Here is a 19983-nt window from a genome sequence, read left to right as displayed (position 1 = left end):
GCTCTTCTTTGGATGTTGGCTGCCTTTTTTCTTTCACATTTTCTGTAAAGATGATCCCAGAGAGGTCACAGCTCCGGGGAGGCCAATCAATGACTGATATTGTTCCATTGTGTGCTTTTCTGTCAGGGTATGTTTTTACTGCACTGGCAGTTCGTTTGGAATCATTGTGCTGAAAGATAAGGCTATGGCCAATCACAATGTTTACAGATGGTGTTGCATTTGGTCAAATCCGAATTCATAAATCCATCAATTTCAAAAGATCCCCAACCCCACTGTCTAAAATGAACGAGCCTTCACCGTGTTTTCCAGATGGAAAACACTGTTGGGCTTCTCTCCTGAGTCCTCTGATTATTTGAACCAAAAATGTCAAGTTTGGATTCATCACTCCATAAGACCTGTTACCAGTGATTTTCAGTCCAATTTGTGTGTCATTTGGCATCCCTCAGCCTTTTCTCCCTGTTTCACTTCCTTAAGAATGGATTCTTGACAGCCATCCTTCATTTGGGACCATTTCTGATGAGGCTTCAGTGAACCATAGATGGATCAACTGAAGGGCCAACTCTAGCAAGGCCTTTGTTGGATTGTTATTATTATTTTTTGTTGCTGTTTTTCTTTTGGATGTGGCTTGAAGATACTGCTCATCTTCTGTAGTGTCTTTTTTTCACCTTCACATGTCCAGTTTCCTCAAATTATTTAGTGACACGCGGCACACAAAAATATTGATCAATGGCTCTTCAATAATCATGTTTTTGGTGAAGAAAAAGTATCAGATGATGTTATTTTTGGAATTTAAAAAAATAGATTCAGCTAAATAATTGGAACACATTTTGTGTTTTAGCGACATGCTGCAAATAACGAAATACCTAAATACACAGAGATTGGTTCTTTGCTAAGTTGTCTGTTAAGTCTAGAAAAAAAGGTTCATCCCTTGATTTAGGTTCCTTTTTTGTGCTTCAATGATTCACAGCTCAGTGTAAAGTGATTTAACAGTGAAAATGGCCAGGTATAGGGATTGGCAACACGTTCTCACTTGAACATAAGCAAAGAAGTGGATATGTCAAAAGAAAAACTTCAGGAAAGTGTGGAGAATTATTGCTCAACAACAATAAAAATGACAAGCAAGTCTGACTACATGGTAGCAAAATCCAAATAAATTAGACTGGCTCAATACTTTTGCACATTAGTGTATATTTTCCTGTAAACTGCTGGTTAGTGCCTCCTTCCTCATGACCCGTATATTCTAAAAGATGTCAAGCATGACTGATCGAGGGGAAACCACGAACTTTGTGAATGATGGGCGTAGCCTCCTAGCATCATATACTGGATTTGGGCTCTGGCTCAACGTCAATTTTTGGCCGCCGATGCTGTCGTTGCACAGACACATATCTTATAATTAGTGTTAAGTAACATTCAAACACGGGGTCACCTAATTCTAGTATGCAGATAAACAAGTTATCAAGCAAAAATCTTAAAGGTGATATTTAGCAACTCTGTTGCCACTTAATCTGAAACAATGCACACCATAGGAAACAAGGATATCATGTTGTCTGAGTAAATGAGCGAATGGTCCACCACCCAGTTGACTGGCACTTAATGGAAAGCCAACTGGGAAGCCTCAGCTGCTATTAGCGGTGCATGCAGGGAGAGGATGTCTCGACACGCCCCATCAGTTTTACTTACACTAAAAACAGAAGGAGGTTTAGACAATGAGACAACAGCAGTGAGTGAATCTAGTGGTAGTTAGGTATTGTGTTTGAAGAGGGTAAGGCCTGCATCATTTCAAAGAATGGCACCCGCAGACTGTAAAGGATAAATCATAAGGACCTTTGCCGCTCCCCATTTTCAAGAAATCTGAGACTAGATCAGATGGTCAATGTTTGACCAAAATATTTCCAGGACAGGCGTTTTTTCCCTGTATTTGTACCTTTTATGTCCTTGATATCAATTAGCTTCTAATTGCTTTCTGTGTATAAATTTACTTATTAGTGTTTCTCTCTTTTATCCACTTTATTTTTAGTATCCTGATGTGTTTATGAGCCTAATTGCCTCTGACACATACACAGATGGCGAGGTCACAGTTTGCTGACCTGCTCATCCAACGGCACACATGTGATTGACACCAGCTGAGTCCTGGAGATGAGCCAACGACAAACACTTTTTGAAGTGTGTTGTCTCGATTCAGGATCCTGAAAGCAAAATACACTCCGCCTCATTTTTATTGCAAAGCGCCTGGCCTGTGCGGTGATGAAATAACAGAGAGAGCCTCAAACATTTTCATTGAAAGATTTAATCAGTGCTCATCTTTCCCCCACTCCTTTGCCGCTCCCCTGCTCAGCTCTAAATAGATTTCCTTAATGAAAGGCACAGTTCCAGTTGGCGGAGTGTGAAAACAGTTTCTGCTTTTATGCAGAGGTAAAAATAGCCGCCTTGTCTGTCGATCTGTAAATGAGAGATAGACGATGCACCGGTTTATTTGTAATTGGCTACAGTGTGCAAAACACAGCAGTGACATGAATCCGAGGTGTCTCTTTTGATAGCTGAATGGCTCGGTAATTTGGCAACCTCCATATGCCGTGTGTTTGTATGCATGTGCATCTAGTAGATTTGTACACACCGGTCCTGAGAATGTAAATCCATTACTAGAAGTCAAGGGAGGGCAGTGAAGAAGGCGGGGTATGCCTATTGCCTTTTAGGACCAATGCCAGTGCGTACATTCTGATGGGGCTTCTTCACAAATCATCCCTGACTGGTCTGCTTTCTACGTTCTCTTTCATCTCACTTATTACCTCTCTGTCTCTTGTCTCGTTCTTCTGAAATGCGATTTGCCATCAGAGTTAAGTGGATGACACTGCAGATGTGACAAGGCTTCAGTCTCTGTCTGCTCATCAGTGCTTTTATTTAATCTCTTTCCATTAGCTCTGTTCACAGATCCACACATCACCATGCACTAGCTCATCAATGATACAATAACAGCCCAAAAACTGAAGGGCTACAGACGAAAAACATCAAATCAGTGGCTGATAAAGGAGCCTGAGGTATTGTTTTCAGCAAGGCTACATATATTGTGATTGTGAGCCGAGTGCGTGTCTATGTCACTGCTGACACAGCTCACAATAAGCTATTTTTTGTCTGGAAGATCATGTTGTAGTCTCTCTAGCTGTGAGATTGTGAGAGTTTTGGCTGAAACTGGGTTCTAGTTTATTCCTGAATGATGGCTTTTGTTGGTAACCTGTCATTTTTGCACTGTTTTTAACCATTAATGCGGTGGCATTTCTCAACACCACTTATCAATGTTGGGATGGTTTAGTTAGCTCTGATGGTTAAAACAGAAGAGTTTAATTTTAAGAGAAAAGCTTGGTCCCGCTCTGTGCTGTATGTGCCAGCATGACATAAACTCTGGATCCTTTATTGCTCAATGTTACGCTTGTAGGCTGCCTGCAGTCAGCCCGCAGGCTCTGGCCTAAGCTACACAAAATGACTGTTTGATTGTTATGGTCCTGTTAAGCCACTGGGCTTTGCATAGGGCAAAGCACATCCAGTGTGCTCCCGAAAGCCAGCTTAACCTGCAAACACGATTTATACGTGAAAAAAAATCTTTTCATGTTGCAGCATGAAAATAATTCTCCAAATTCTCCTTTTCTCCTTATTTATTCATCATAATAAATCATAATAACAAGATTTAGCTATCAGCCAATGTTCGGACATCAAACAAACACATTTGCTTACTTTGTTTAGTCTCAGGTATCCAGACTTGTTTTGTCCTCTCCTGCTTTACACAAGCATGTTTTGCTGTCATCTTTTATTTGTTATTTGAACAAAAGTGCCAAAAGGATTTGCTTTTTATAATTATCAAACAGGAATACAACCTTGAAAATTATAGAAGAAAATAGATAGATCTAGCTTTTTCAACACAGCCAATTAGCAGGCATGCTGCAAAAGGTTTTAGTGAGAAAAAAATAACCAAAGCTTATTTTCACCCATAAATAAAGCCAATCTAAGATTTCAAAAATTCTGTTTTTTAGGTTTGAAAACCAGATTTAAGGGGCAATCGCAAAGGAAGCACTTTGCTCAATGTACATCGCTTTGTTGCTGACAACTGGTAGCTTCTAGGCTCGAGGTTGCTCTACACTTTATGGCCAAAAGTATTGGGTTGCACCTCTTAATCTTTGAATTCAAGTGTTTTTGGTCCAGTTGTCATAGATATTTCATGATCAACTATAACTGATATTATTGCAGTGTGGAACATAGCATATATAAAAAAGATGGAGTCATCGAGTCAGGTTAACTCATGAATCATTATTCACTTCTACTAAACAGAAAGCACAACTCAAGTATCAACACGCATAATAGATCATCAACCAGACATGCCAGTGCTCAGGAGAACAATTCCACTGAAAGAAATAGATCTCAGCTCAGCTGAGAAGTGGCCGATTTTATAAAGTCAAGAACAGAGTTTCCGAGTGAGGTATGTTGAGGTGCTTAGTGTGTAAGAGTCATGAATGCTCTGCTGACTCAGTAACTGCAGCATTCCACATATCCTCTTTTATTAACATCAGCATAAAGACTGTGCACCAGGAGCTTCGTGGGATGGGTTACCTGTAGCCATGAGGCTGCTGTAGGTGTACAGTCCTTTATGATTATTGGTAGGTATTTTCTATATCTTATTTTAAAGTTGAGAAAAGTTTAAAGCCCTGTCCACACAGGAACTCAGTTACATTCAATGACTTCAAGAGAGGATGGGCGAAATACCTGCAAAGTGGGCGGGTCCAATTTAAACTTTTCTCAATGTTGAGGCAAATGATTGAGAGCGCAGGATAGCACTCATTGACATATGACAAGGTAGTAAATAAATGAGAGGGTTACCTACAGGAATGTCCACTAGTGATCAACCATCAGCGACAAAGTGATGCTTGATGAGTGAATCCCACTCATCAAGTGGACGGGCTTAACTCAGGATCATCCACTTTGCGTTGCCTACAGTTGTTTCACCTGTTGTCGTTTAAAGTTGATCATGCACGGAGAAACAAATGTAATAAAATATACTTATTCTCTTATTTACTTTATATATGCGCTTACATTTGTATTGTTCAAGACACTAAGTGCGAACCATTTTGTCCAAACCAATCAGATGTAGAGATGCTCCAAAGTCACAAATGTAAGATGGCAAAAACTCATTTAGATAAGAGGATACATTTGAACACTCAATATTCACTTTTTCTTTGTAGGTATTGATGATATACAATATGAGTTACAGAAGTAGTCATATGAAGAAATTAAAAGCTGTAAAAATCTTGCTCATTCTTCCACAGATGACAGCTAGTTTACTTTCTTCGTCTATTTCAACGTAGCAGTGCAGGATCACTGTTTAACAGAGTCCGGTTTCCTTGTAGCAGGTCATCACTCTGATCCTCCAGGGGATCAAAGACACATTGCAGGTCCATTCATTCCTCATTGTATCAACAGGTCTTCCCACAGGTTGCAGAGCTGTTGACAGATCTGGTCATGACCCATTACACATTACAGCAACTAGCAGCTGTGTGCGTGTGTGTTTACATGTGTGGCACACTTGTAAGCTAAGCAGTTCTTGAACCTTGTGGCACATGAAATACAAAATGACTCCCTTTTTCTCAGTTTATAGATGTTGTGTGAATGTTCTCCCCAGTGAGATATCAAGAAAACCACAATTTTAGGACGCATTCCTATGCCATAGGCCATGCAGGTCCACAATGAAGCCTTGCAGGTGTGGTGTTGACACAGGTACAATAACCCTGTGTTTTCTGTGTATACCTGTCTGTGTGTTTCAGTGCTCTGATTTCTGCCTCTTCAGTCAAGCACTTCCCATTAAGGAATGTTTCTGACTGAGTGTTCAGCTGAGCCAACTCTTTCATTCCCCTCTCTTCTCCCAGTAGAAGAAGCGTTTAGTGCTCACTAAGACAGATGGCACATTGACAACCACCTCAAACGAAAGCTGACAACTGCTACCGCAGATGTTTAGGCCCATGTGCTGGATTCATAATGCTGGCTGTATTTGCTGAGTTTGAACTCTAAATTGTTTGTTGGCTTTCAGATCACTTTGTCTCACTATGTGCTCAGCTGTCCGTGAAGCGCTGTTCTAACAAAGTGCTTCTCCAGCGACTCCTTGTTTATTCCCACACCTCCTTGTCTCTCCGGAGAGTTTGCAGTCATGACAGACTGTTGTGCAGACAAGAGGAAAAATGCATAATTCAAAGGTAATGGCATTTTTTTCTTTTTTGCTGCTTTTTTTTTTTTACGCCCACAGTAAAACTTTAGGTGGTGAGCTCAGATCGCATTTTTCTGGATTTACTTCTCTAAATTTACTAAAACCTTTTTCTTAGTTTAGGGGCATTTTCCATCCATACATTTGTCACAAAAACAAAACAGTACTGTGAAAAAAATCTGAATTTCTTGATTAAAGGTGTAATAGGTGCAATATGTTATTGAAACATGTCCAAAAATACATGGAAATATAGCACATAAGGCAAAAGCAGAGTTTGTTCAATTCTAATAGGCTTAAAAGTCAATATTTGGTATGAAAATCTTTAGAAGCTTAGTGATTAAACACTTTCACATGTCTGCATACTTTCATGGAAAGTATGCAGACGTTTGCTTTAAACATCATGGGTGGTGGCATAGCTGAGAAGATAGATACATGTGCGTACAGTATACAGTACCTGACATTTCTTTATATTTTTTATAGGAAAATGGAAAGTAGATACAGTTATTTATTGAAATATCTGCACACATACATTAAAATATAGTATAGAAGGCAAAAACTAAGTTTGTTCAGTTCTAATGAGCTTGCAAGTCAATAATTGGTGTGACCACCTTTATTCTTCAGCACAGCCTGAACTCTCTTTGTTTCTTTAAGTAGTCTTCAGGAGTAGTTCTCCAGGCTTCCTGAAGGACATTAAACGCTTTGGATGTTGGCCGATAGTGCTCTATTGTGTGTTCTTCTATTCATGCTTTTACTGCTTTTGTTGAAAAATGAAGCTGTTGCTAATCAAAACCTTTCCAGATGATAATTCAGGGTAAATCAAAATCTGAAGACACTTTTCTATCTCCGTATTTCCATCAGTTTTCACACCAACACCATTCCCAATACCACTGTGTGAAATGCAGCTCCAAGCTGTAGACACTCACAGTTGTACCAGCTTTGAGGTCACGTGACTCTGTTTGTCTCTCATATTTTTCACAAGTTCTGCTAAAGAAATGGGAACAAAGTTTGCCTTTATTTATCTATTTACTTATTTATCTTTTACAGGCTGCTAGTAGTAAAATGTGTACAGACACAATTTAAAATGGATTCTTTTCTATGTATAGACACATATAAGAAAGATAAACACTGGAGCCAAGCAGCCAATGTCCAAAAACCCCTCCAAAACATATAAGACCTCCAGAAAGCCTGGAGAACTCTTGCTCAACACCACTTTAAAAATGAACAGAAAATGTGTCCATTCTCTCTTTTGTCTGTGCTCAGTGGCTTCTCTGGTTTGTGTTCACATGACAACTTTCCAGAAGCAGACTGTATATAACCCCCAAACTGGTGTCACTTTACTTAATAACGCACTTAGAAGAATATAAACAATTTACTTGACACGGTACAGGTGGGACTGTGGGCCTGGACGCTTCGTTATAACTTTTTGCAGAGCAGTTGTTCTCTCTGCAGCCCTCACATCAGGTTCCTCTGTCTGCCACATTAAGATTGGTTAAATAAATTAGGCAGACAAGTGACTTCCCTCAGACTCGGTGCCTGCCCCAGTTTCAAGATCAGGAAGCTGGCTTCAAGAAAGGGAGAGAGATGTTTACTGTTTACTAATGTGGGTAATCATAGAGTCACGATTGAGATGATAATATCATCACACATTACCCACAGTAACGATGGTATTGCACTGATTTTGTAGCAATTGATACATCATGGCATCTAAGTAAATAACTAAATAAGAAAATATTTTTAGCAGCTGCATTTTGCTGTCAGTGTGTATATGTGTGTGTGTGTGTGTGTGTGTGTGTGTGTGTGTGTGTGTGTGTGTGTGTGTGTGTGTGTGTGTGTGTGTGTGTGTGGACCTCAGTAGGTCACATTAGTGGAGAATTCTCTTTAGGGTGTCTGCGTGTTTTATTCGAAATGTTGGTATTTGGTGACAGCACAATGATAATGGTGTCCCTAGAGAAAGTGATACGTGATACTGATACTTAGCCCCATCCTACTGTTTCCTTACTGCTTTCTTATTTTATTTTCAAGTATATAAGGTTCCCTTGCATTTATTTATTGCCATGTTTGATGTTATACCTATAAAGTAATGTAATGTAACATTGACCAATAAAACCCCCATAAAGGGTATGCCTTAGGGTGTCATCCTGGTGAATGGCGGTACTTTAAGATTATGCACATCAAGATGACGGTGATGAAAATGCTCAGCATGAGGTTCACTCTGGGATATCATCCACCGATGGATGACATCATAATGGCTTCCTCCATCTTTTGTATACAGTTTCAGAGTAAACCAGAGGAGTTTTGAATGTTGGCAGTTTTAGATTTCAAGAAGAAAGTCAAATTGAAGAAAATGCTTGTAACTTTGGATGGGTTTTATTCAAAAGTTTGAATATTGCAGATAAGAAAGGCAAAACTTTGGAGCTTTTCGTTGTATCTTGGACCAGGAGCTGTTGTGTCAGACTGTTCACATCAGGAGAGAGGCTCTGTGAATTGCATTTTTAAGTCAGGAGTCCAGATCATTCACATTTTTGCAGCCTTCTTACTGACTATGTTACCCATACCACAGCAAAGCAAAGGAAGCTTCCTGATGTTTTTATGTGATTCATGACATCGGTGTTTCTTTGCAAAGCAATTACAATGAATATCAAAAAAAGTTACAAAAAAACTGAGTTATGTTGAAATTGCATGGGTAGTAATTTTATTTTTTTATTTTTATTTAACATAAGTAATATAAGTGTACAAAGTGTATTTGGACTATCTTACACTAAAGGAAGGGAATAACTGGCTTTTTAATAGGCTATTATGTAGTGATTTGAGTTTTTCTTCTGACTTTGAACTCTATATAACCTTAAAAGATGAAAAGAGGTTTTACACACTAAAACATAATTTTGTTAGAGAAAAAGTTGTTATGCGTCTGAGAGTAAACGTTAAATATTAGTGGGGTTATTAGAGATTTTGGAGCTTTTATATTTTATATAAAAGCTCTTTTATGTCAACATAACCGCTTGATTTGTTTGGGTGAGAGGATGGGTCAGTAACTCTCAGACATCTTGGGCCAGCCCGGCAGGCTCAGCAAATGTCCAAGGTGAGTGACAGTGCTTAGCTTTCACACAGATACCATCCTGTCTCCCCTGTGTCGTCTTACAGGGCATCGATGCCAAAGCCTGCCAGCCGGTCCAAAGTGCTGAAGTGGCTAACAGTGCCAAGGGCAAAACCACATCACAGCGTGCAACACAAAATTAGACAAACAGGATCTGCAGCCATTGTAACTCCTTAACTTTCTGATTTGATGTTTACTGAATTCTAGCATCCTTTTGAATATTAGCATTGATACTGCTGACTGCTGCAGTGGCGTCTGTTCATAAAGGGGTAAATAAGATAAACTGCACACTGAATCATTCAGGTTATAAAACATAATCCAGACGTCCTGCATGTAATTTTACAATGAAGGCCCATGGTAAAATACAGGGATATGAAATTAGGTCATAGATGGAGTTGTTCCCACTGATGATAAAAATTTCAGCAGTTTTTCAGCATTGTTTACTATGAAGCATGAGCTTCAGGGAAGATACTTTGATTCCCTTTTCTCTCATGGTTGGACAGGCGTAACTGTTTTTAGACAAAATATATTTTGTACTCCTCAAAGAGAATAGCCTGTGTTGTTCAGCACTGGGGAAAAAACTGTTGCCATAGTTTTACAGCACAGTAATGTCAGACTGTGTGCTTAATTAAGATATTAGTAAGAAATAATAAATCGCTGCTGTAAGTTAGAATAGATCTCGGGCTTGATCCTAGATCTCTTATGGCACTTGCTCATTACATGGACACAAGTTGTAAATTTATAGATTTGATGGTTGGGTTTGTTGATGGCAAGAAATTGCATCTTACATTTTCATTTCAGTTTCTCAACTCAGACCTATAATGCAGACACAGCGGGGCTTATCTGAGCTGTTTTTGACTCTCATGGCTCAGCTATGGCACTGGCAGATGCTGTGTGGGTCTGATGTGCCCCAGTTGTCATGTGAAAATGAAAGGTTTCACAGGGCTCTATGCAGTCCTGTAAAAATCTAAGTATAACCGTACTGTTTCCATAGGAATTTAGAGGGTAAGTTGCAGCACTGGTGTAGCTTATCAAATGCACATCATCAGTTATCATAAAGTGTGACTTCCTCTATGAAAGCAGATGTTTTAGCAGTTTGCTGGTCTGGAGCCTTTAAGTGTGTTTTAACACAATGCCACAATCTTCCCAGGAGTGGACATCCCAGCAAATTCACCCCAGTACTCAGAGAAACTGTAGCAGACTCAAGAGCTACATCTCAGTTAGTAGTACACTTAGAAAAAGACTGAACAATTATGACTTATTAGGAATGGTTTGCAGGAGAAAGCTTCTTCTCTCTAAAACATGACATCATGGCTTAAGTTTAAGCCGAAGTTGTATCTGAACAAACCAGAAGACTTGATGGAACAAATGGAACAATGCCCTTTGAATACATAAGCGTAGAATGGAGATGTTTGACCAGAATACACATCGCCACATTAGACAAAAACCAAACACAGCATATCAGCAGAAACACCTCATACCAGCTGCCAAGCACGGTGGTGGACGGGTAATAACTTGGGCTTGTTTTCCAGTAACCTTGGCATCTTGCAGTCATTGATTAGACCATGAACTCCTCTGTATAGCAAAGTATTGTAGAGTCAAATGTGCAGCCATCTGTCCACTAGCTAAATTTTGGTCCAAAATTGGACCACGCAACAGGACAGGGATCCCAAGCACAACAACAAATCTACAACAGAATAGCTGAAAGGGAAAAGCATCAAGGAGCTGCGATGACTCAGTCAACGTCCAGACTTCAGCCTGTGGTTGGATCTTTTCATAAATAAATGATTGTAAATCTCCATGAATCAAAGCACCATTGTAAAGAACAGGGGACTAAACCTGTTATGCAGTTATGTGAGAGACCGATGAAGTCATGCAGAAAATGACTATTTCAACTTGTTGCTGCTAAAAGTGTTTCTACAAGCTATTGAACTATGGGGCGTACTTGCTTTTTCCACAGGGCTACAATGTCCTGCACCAACTGTATTTTTCACATGACGGTAAAATTAATGAATGACTGAACTTTGGCTATTAGACACACCCTGAATAAAGACCCGCCAGTCAAGAACATAAAGGACTAATAAAGCTTACTGCATTTGATCCTAACATTTCACTATCTGTGGAGAATTTACCAACACTGAGTCTTAGTGTGTTGTTTAATTTAATATCTGTTGAACTCACTGTAGGGAGCTAATTTTCAGCTTAGTAATTCTCATTTAAGGCAAATTGAGGACGGGAATTACTGCTGTGCTAAAAACTGGGAAATGTCATGACTGATTATTATAACTGTTAGATGAAACACAATAAAATTACACTGTTAACCAAACAGTATTTAATATAGATTGGTCACATTATGTCACTGAATAGGGACTATATTTTGGCTGACTGAGATACAGTCTCTCAAATAATTGTTAGCATGGGGGAACATCCTTAAACAGGCTTTTTATGTATAAGGATACACAGTGGTCAGAGGTTGAGATAACAGAGGCTTTTCAAATAGATAATAGGCAACATAGAAATTTTCATATAGCTTTTACTGTTGTAAATTGAGCTGAATTAACCTTCAACAATAGAAAACATGCAAAGTGCAGATATTTCTAGATATGGATTGAAAAGCTTTTAAAAGAAATAAATAGTATTTGTGGATCTTCAACGTTGCTTTTTTGTAGTTGTAATGTGTTTGTGTTCAGCTTACCTCAATAATTAGTCAGTGGATCTAAAGTTAGCTCCGTTCCTGTAAAAAATCAGAATTTGATATGTTGTAGTCAGAATGAATGTTACTCAGCTTTCAGCTTATTACTCTGTCCGGATTTGTTGCGATCACTTTTGTGCTGTGGGGCAGTAAAAACCTCATTTATTGCAATCTCAAAATCTTTTGTATATCCACTTGGTCTCGTAGTGCTGTCTTGAGTGCTGACACTAACCGTAAGGATAACATAAGAGGGAATTGCTGTAACCTGACATTAAGTGAGAGAAGATTCATTTCACAGCATTGATAATGGAAGATTCTCAGCCTGTAAATCCATCCCTAATCCTTTGCCAGCCCAGTGGGGTATTTGCGTTTTTATGTGGTTGTGTCACTTCCAAATGTGGCTGTAGTGATCACAGCGCATCCTTAATGCATTTTGGTGCAGTCGCTCTGTTTACTTGGAATCAGATCAAACAAACTGCATGTTAATGCTGAGTGTGAAAACAGGGCCTGTTCTGTGACAACACCATCACCTTGTCTCCTCTGTTGCAGTGTTTAGTAGAAATCTTCTCAGAGTTACAGAAGGAGATGGGGGTATTTTTATGGTCGTCACTGGGTTTGCTGAAGCCACATTTGCAGACATAGTGGCTCGTCAGAGTGCCTGTCAGAGTCTGACACTGAAGTTGCCATTAGATAACGCTTATCTCCTTCAGGGGAAAAACTGCCAAGGTTACGATAACTTACAGTTCAATTTCAGGTGGAACGAGAATCCATATTTATTATTTTTACAACAGTCTTTCTGAAATAAACTTCACTTTTTAATGAGGTATTTATGTGTGTGCAATCACATATGACATATAACAGACAGTCAACACAGGATTACATAAAGTGCACTGTGCAAAAATTGCAAAAAACAAAACAAAACAAAGACAGTGCAACACCAGACAGAACAGAACAATGCAGGCACAAGACAGTGTGGACACAACAGAGCAAACATGTGCACACACAACAGTATGTGTGTGTGTGTGTGTGTGTGTGTGTGCTTGTGTACTCTAATGAAATCTGTGCATGGATCTTATTATTTCGACTCTTTCTTATTCTTCAGTGAGGATATTGTGGCAACATTGGTGATTCAACTCAGACTGGGAACAGAAAGTGTCAAACGGACTCTTTTGCTTACTTTTCTTCAGAACTTGAAGATATGTAAATATGAAGATATGAAGATGCAAGAAAAGGTCAGGAGAGAGTTAACTTAGTTTGGCACAAAAAAAACCCCTAAAAAGTATAAAGCTGGTCATAAGATCCATGAGATGAACAGGAAGAGATGAAGGTTGGATCAGGAAATTTGGTATGCCAAATATACAGCAACTATTTTGTTACTCAGTGACAAGTGGGATCTCAAAATGCCAGTGATGTTGTATGTCTGCAATTTAAGCTGAAGCATCTTCATCAATCCGGTATGTGCAAAATGGAGTTATGGAGCTGTTATTAATCATATCTGTTACCTAGCTAACTCTGATTTATAACTTATTTCAAACAGCTAACCAGATATAGTGTTTAGTGAAATATGCTCTTTTATTTTGGTAGCTAAAGTCATTTTGTTTGTGTTCAAGCACTTAACTACAAATATAGACTGTATATAAATGATGGAAGTAGCCATCATTAGCCACTGTTTTCTGGATTTCCAATTTTAAAACTTCAACTTTTTTTTTTTTGGCCGCTGCCATGTTGCTATTTTTAAGGGTCACGAGTAACATGTCACCCTGACTTCCTCAATGAAGACCCCTGTCATACAAGCCTACAGAGCGGCCGGAGAATAATGTGTATTCCCCAACTGGTTGGTGAGTGGTTGCTGATGGTTGCTTGCTGTTTTCCGGATGAAACCAGTCACAAAGGGGATGTTGCACCAAAAACCTTGCAGTTACTTTGGTCATTAGCAGATTGCCACTTTCACATGTAGCTTGCATGGACTGGTCTGTGGATGGTCCCTGAGTTGAAGTGAAACTTGTAAAAGTACAACAGAAGCCAGAAATATAAAAAGTTTGTCTTCAAAGTAAAAGTTGTCTTACAGCTGCAACCAACATATTGGGGGCAGCTTTTTGAAGGCGAATTGTTTCTGTTTCCAGTTTGTGTTATGTGTTTCACAGAGCAGTTGCCATTTGTTTTCAGCCCAGTCACCATCTTTAACGCAAATCGTAGGCCACCATAGTCTTCTAATGACCGCAGGAAGAAGGTTTGCACTGCAGCACTATATCTCAGTTTGATCCAGAAACTGCTAGTAAGAATTCACATTTATCCTTAGTGACTAGCGGTTGCCAGAAAGTCTGAGGCCTAAGGCTAGCATGCATGTTTAGCAAGCTGCATCCATAAACTGCATGGTGCATCGCCACAAATATCTGTTATTTAGTGACGAGTAATGCACTAATAAAATACCTGAATTTTACTCACCTAAACTGCAACAAAGACTTCAATAATTCAGTTAAAAAGCTTCAAAGTCACTAGCATCACAAAGACAATTGAGACCTCTCATCCAGTGTAGGATGTATTTTTAATGCCATTGTTGAAGCTGAAGACGTTTTCACATCTGAACATGGGAGTCAATGGGGATCGACTTAGCTTTATGTGTTGCATTTTGTTTCTATTTGAAAATGTTAGTATGAGTCTCAACTATTCTCAAATATTTACGTAAAAGGACAAAAAAAACCTGAAAGAAGTCAGATATGGTGTTTTTTTGGAAAAAACTATATAATAACCTACACTTCCTGTAAAAACTTGATTGTGAGGTCTTTGGTTGCTGTATGAATGCAACATAACTGCCTCACATCTTAAACACCTTGAACTGCTTTTTCTGCACTGCAAAAACCCACCTCAATACTAGAAAAATACACTTATTTTTGGTGAAGATTTGCTTAAAACAAGTGAAATTATCTGCCCATGGGGTAAGTGTTTTTTTCTTAATAAGATTTCTTGAAATAAGAACAATATCTAGATTTAAATAAAGCTAAAAATAAGTATTTTACACTCATTCCAGGGAACAAATCAGAACATTGAAACTTAAAATAAGCTTTAACCACTTATTGTAGGCCACAAATAAGATAATAAAGCTAAAAATAAGTCTTTTACACTTATTACAGGCAACAAATTAGAACAATTGAAACTTAAAATAAGCTTTAACCACTGATTGTAGGCCACAAATAAGATAATAAAGCTAAAAATAAGTCTTTTACACTTATTCCAGGCAACCAATCATGGCTTGAAACCTAAAATAAGCTTTAACCACTTGTTCTAAGTAAAATGTTGAAGAAATTAAATCTGAAAATAGGCATAAAACACTTATTCTAACAAACAAATCAAGGCAAATAATCTAAAAACTAGTACATTAAATCATTTTAAAGATATTTCTTCTTTTTAAATTTAGCTAAACACTACTTTAAGATTATATTGCTGATTAAGGACAAAACAAAACTGAAACAGAGTAAAAGTGTCCATCTTTATTTGTCCATTTTAACAATAACCTGCAGATAATAAAGATACAATTGAACAGTACAGGTCCAACATTATGAGTTTAAGTGGTTTCAACATTTCAACAGCCTTAGAGGTTTTGCCATTGCCCCATTAAAATTGACGAGTGACATAGGAAGACCACAAAGATTCTAATTTCTTCCGAATGACACCAAATACCACAAAACTTGTCTGGGTGAGTAAATGAACATTTTCCATTTTAGAAATAAGACCCAGATTGAAAAAAAAAAACAAACAAAAACAAAACAGAAGTGCCCTCTCCTAATCTTATCTGAAATTTACACACTACTTTCCAATAAATGCATGCCATTCTGCCAGGGCTTTTCTGTAAGATGATGTAGTGTCATGCTCATGAATGGCATCCTGGAGAACTTCTGTCTGAATGACAGACAGCAGGGTTGCCACGCATTTGGGGTAAGTCAGATGGAGTGCATAAAAGTATGCCATCACATATATCATAGCCTCACCAATTTTTTCTTTGTCAAATGTTGTAATTGGTAAATTACCAACAGCAATGACACACTTGCAGCCATCGAACATCACTACTGGACATGACAAGCTTCGTTTCTGGAGGACAGCATCTGGATCTTCTGTAGGCTGCAAGACACAAAAGACATGACAGTCAACATCTTATGTTAATTGTATGTTTTTTTGCTGGGATTTGGTCATAACGTTGGAGATGTCATTATCCTGTTCTTTGTTGGTTACACACATTTTATAGTAGTTTTGACTTATGGTTTATCAAGTGACTCCTTATGTGACCACACTCGTGTACATTAAATACGTTATAAATTAATGAAAACAATAAATTATAGATTTAAGTCTTTCGGCTGAAACTGAAAAAGCATTTTTGAGTCATGTTTGACCGAAATATTTTGTTTGCCAAATTTTCTGTAGATCTTTATAAGCAAATTTTATAAAACTTACCTTCAGGACATGTAGAAAATGCTTCAGAAGCATTCCCCATCTTTTTTGGTGGATGGGCAGGTGTGGGAAAGAGGAAGAGCCTTCATCAGTGCAAGGTGGGCTTCAGCTGGACAAAGCAGAAACAAACCTTCATAAACATAAATTTTAAAGGATGAGAACTTTGTATTCAAATGGTAAAACTTACTTTTGTCCATGGTCATTGGTGGATTCATTGCCTTCTTTGACACACCGTAGAACTCTACCCTGGAGCAGAATTCTTCCCATCTCAGTTTTACTTGACTGATGAACTTGTTGTTGTGGGGATCCAAAATTCTGCGAAGCTCACCCAACGCCTACAATAGGTTTAAAAAAATAAGTAGACAAATAAAATCAAAATAACTTTACTACCACACCAAATATATTTGAAATTAAAGTGATTATTTATTAACTCTTCCAAAAACTTACATGATGCAATTCTTTAAAGCATGGATATGCATCCAAGATGAGGCAAGCTCTGTTCTCCTCTTTCATGGTGTCTGAGTCAATGAAGGATCTTCTGGCTTCAAACTCGAGGTCTAATAGCTGGGACACATCTTCTTGGTTTGGTTTTGCCTTCTTACACATTTCTTGTAATGTTTTGTAATGTCTTGCTTGTATTTGCCGACTATCCTTGTCAGCTAAGATAGAGAGAAGTACAAGAGCATTTTGGTTTTTCATTGTTACTGAAGTAGACTTCCACAAAACATTAGCTACTACTGGCTGTGTGTTGATAACCATTTTACAAAATTACTAGTATGTACTCACATGAAGTGGAGGCATTGTCAGAATTTCTGACAGGTGATAACAGAGTAGATGCACCACTGGAAGAACTGCGATCAGCATCTTCATCATCAGCTTCTTCATCCCTTGGGTAGAGGTCAGTGAGCCTTCTCTTGGGCCGTCCCCTCTCCGGTGTTGGTCCTTGCCTTTTTACTGGTGTTTTCATATTTTGCAGCCTTTTCTCCTGGTGAAAATACATATATATCATGCCCCCTGAACAAAACAAAATGATTTATATATGAGACACAAATACAAGAACTTACGTGTTTTACGCTTGCATCATTATCCTGCAGCATAGGATAATATTCCACAACTTTTTTAGCCATTGCAGTGATTTCGGTCTTAGAGGGGTATTGCTCCATTTGGCCTTGGCTTGCTCTCAAAAGGGACACCATACTTGTGATTGTATTTCTCACCAATCTGCATCTCAGTTCTTTTGACATGACGCATGCCTGTTCCCTGCCGGAGCAGGCCAACTCCAGGTAACTCTTTCGGCATTGCTCCAACTCACTGTCGGTGTACAGAACATATTCCGGAGGACTGGGGAGCTGCAAGGTTTTCAGCTGGCTTACATTAGCATCAGCAGTTGGAGGGCCTGTTGCAACTACCCTGGGTGAAGAAGTTGTTTCAGGTTTCTGTGGTAGCGGATGGTCTTCCTGGTTTAGGGTGAGAAAATAAAAATGTCAAGTACTGCTAAAATAAAAGCATACTTTCTGGAGATTAGTTGAACTAAATATTTTTTACATAATACCTCAGGATGAATTATTGACCACACATGTTTTCTTCTGAGAAAGTGCTCAGGCCCAGAAAAAAGGTCCCTCAGATCATCACGGGTCAATGTTAAAAGCAAGCGCTCGTCAATGCTTGCAGCTAACAAAAAGACAAACACCAGTTAAACTGTGCAAGCACATAACTGCACAAACATAACTGTTTTTTTAATATATATATATATATATATATATATATATATATATATATACACACATACACACACACACACACACACACACACACACACACACACACACACACACACAAATAAATATATTATCAAATATAACCTTTAAGGACAGATACTGTAACATCATCCAGCTTCTCCATTGCTCAGTCACCTGCAAGACAAATGTTTACAATTAGTGTTATGTTAAAAACATTTGAAAAGTTGAATCTTAATTGAGTCCCATGAGAATCAAATTGATTCACGTCAAAGAATCGTTTTGATTGTTCAACATTTTTACCCTTTTTAAAGCTATTATAGAAAAGAAATGTCCAGACAGCCCGGCTGAGGTCTGAAAGGGTTATACAATATTGCCCGGTGAACTTTTACTCACCCAGATTTGTGTCATTGAATTTCATCAATAAGATTATGCTGACTAGGGCTGCCAGATCATGCATCCATTGGACGTAAAATGTACAGCTTATTGCACCAGCAGTATCTGCTCTTACATAACGATCATTAGCTTATAGCTTTAAATGTTTAAGGTATGTGCTAACTAAAAATAAAGGCAAGATGATAGTTTATTACATTTTAAAGAAATTTGCAGATTGCTCATTGCTATCTAAAATATAAAAGGACACCGGAGTATATTCTCCAGCATCTCACACTTCTGATAATCAGCTGTCTGCTTGACGTTTATTCAGCTGTGTAAAAACTATAACTTTAATCTCAGCCAAACCGATTTACTCAGGAACAAATAAAATACTGAAAAAAGCCAAACAATAACATTTTTAAGTTATTTAAGTGACTTATATATCATGTTTCACCTGAGTAGTGAAAGACAGCGGTGGTTTTGAAAATGGTTCGCCCGGAGTCCGGTGTTCTCACGGCTCTAGTGAGCGTTAAACCCCGGCTAGCTATCGAGCTAGTGGGTAACAGACTTCTCCGAAAACGTCGGAGCGCTTTTGAAAATATGTGGTGTCTTGATAAACTGTCCAGATATTTGAAGTTTACACGGCTACATTCTCGCCTGAAAATATGTTAAACGTTTATTTTGTGACCTAGAAAGAGTAATAAGAGAAATTTTAAAACTAACTAGCTTCCGCCATTTTTGGAAACTGAGCTAGGCCGCGCTATGAATTCTGGGATACAGCTTCTTCTTCGGGGTTTAACGGCAGCTGGCATCCTTGTACATACAGTGCTGCCATCTTCTGTTTCAATTTTGAATCGACACACAGCGCTACTTGTTTTACCAACCAGCCTGATTCCTGAATAACACTGTTTTGAGCCCACTTTAATAAATCCAATTAATATCAAAATATTAATTTAAACCCACACCTTGTGAGGGAATTCAAGCAGCTAGTAAATCAGTCAAAGACAATTGGAAAACCCTGAATGTGGTTAATTAGCTCTCTTGCTAATTGAAAGAAATTCTCAGTGTGCCTATTAACTTAAGTTAATACAAACGGCTAATACTGCCCCTTATAAATAGCATAGCTAGGAATTCTCACAACATTACAGTAGATACTTCACTAAATAATGTTCTCTGAACCACATGCGAGGGCTGCTAAGCTAACGCTAGCATCCGTTAGCATGCTACATTACTCCTTCCCGCGCTCAAATTAAATTTATTATTCTGTCCGCTTGACTTTAAAACAGTGATTAGACTACACACTACTTACATTCGAAAAATTAAAATTGCTTACCTCTCTTTCTTGACGAAGTTTTCTCTTACAGCTTTTCTTTCAATGCTCAGGTGCAGAAGATTCCTGTGACTC

The 19983-nt window shown here is 38.4% G+C and overlaps 2 protein-coding genes across 3 annotated transcripts in view; one reads left to right on the top strand and one right to left on the bottom strand.

Moving 5' to 3' along the window:
• The window catches only part of rhbdl3 (rhomboid, veinlet-like 3), an 82616-nt gene that overhangs the window by 5371 nt on the left and 57262 nt on the right, over positions 1-19983 (top strand). The gene's annotated exons all lie outside the window — the stretch shown is intronic.
• Positions 15357-19812, bottom strand: LOC308394765 (uncharacterized protein). The gene is made up of 9 exons (XM_080879252.1): positions 19033-19812; positions 18330-18380; positions 18020-18138; positions 17532-17924; positions 17254-17452; positions 16915-17126; positions 16655-16802; positions 16471-16576; positions 15357-16140 (listed from the first exon to the last, which is right to left on the bottom strand). Exons 2-8 carry the CDS (start codon positions 18367-18369, stop codon positions 16494-16496), a joined length of 1194 nt encoding a protein of 397 aa, XP_080735378.1. The 5' UTR covers positions 18370-18380; positions 19033-19812; the 3' UTR covers positions 15357-16140; positions 16471-16493.

The sequence above is a fragment of the Rhamphochromis sp. 'chilingali' genome (genome assembly GCF_963969265.1).
Source record: "Rhamphochromis sp. 'chilingali' genome assembly, chromosome: 4".
Taxonomy (NCBI): domain Eukaryota; kingdom Metazoa; phylum Chordata; class Actinopteri; order Cichliformes; family Cichlidae; genus Rhamphochromis; species Rhamphochromis sp. 'chilingali'.
The sequence above is the reverse complement of the archived record's forward strand: the minus strand, read 5'-3'. Positions and strand labels throughout refer to the sequence as shown.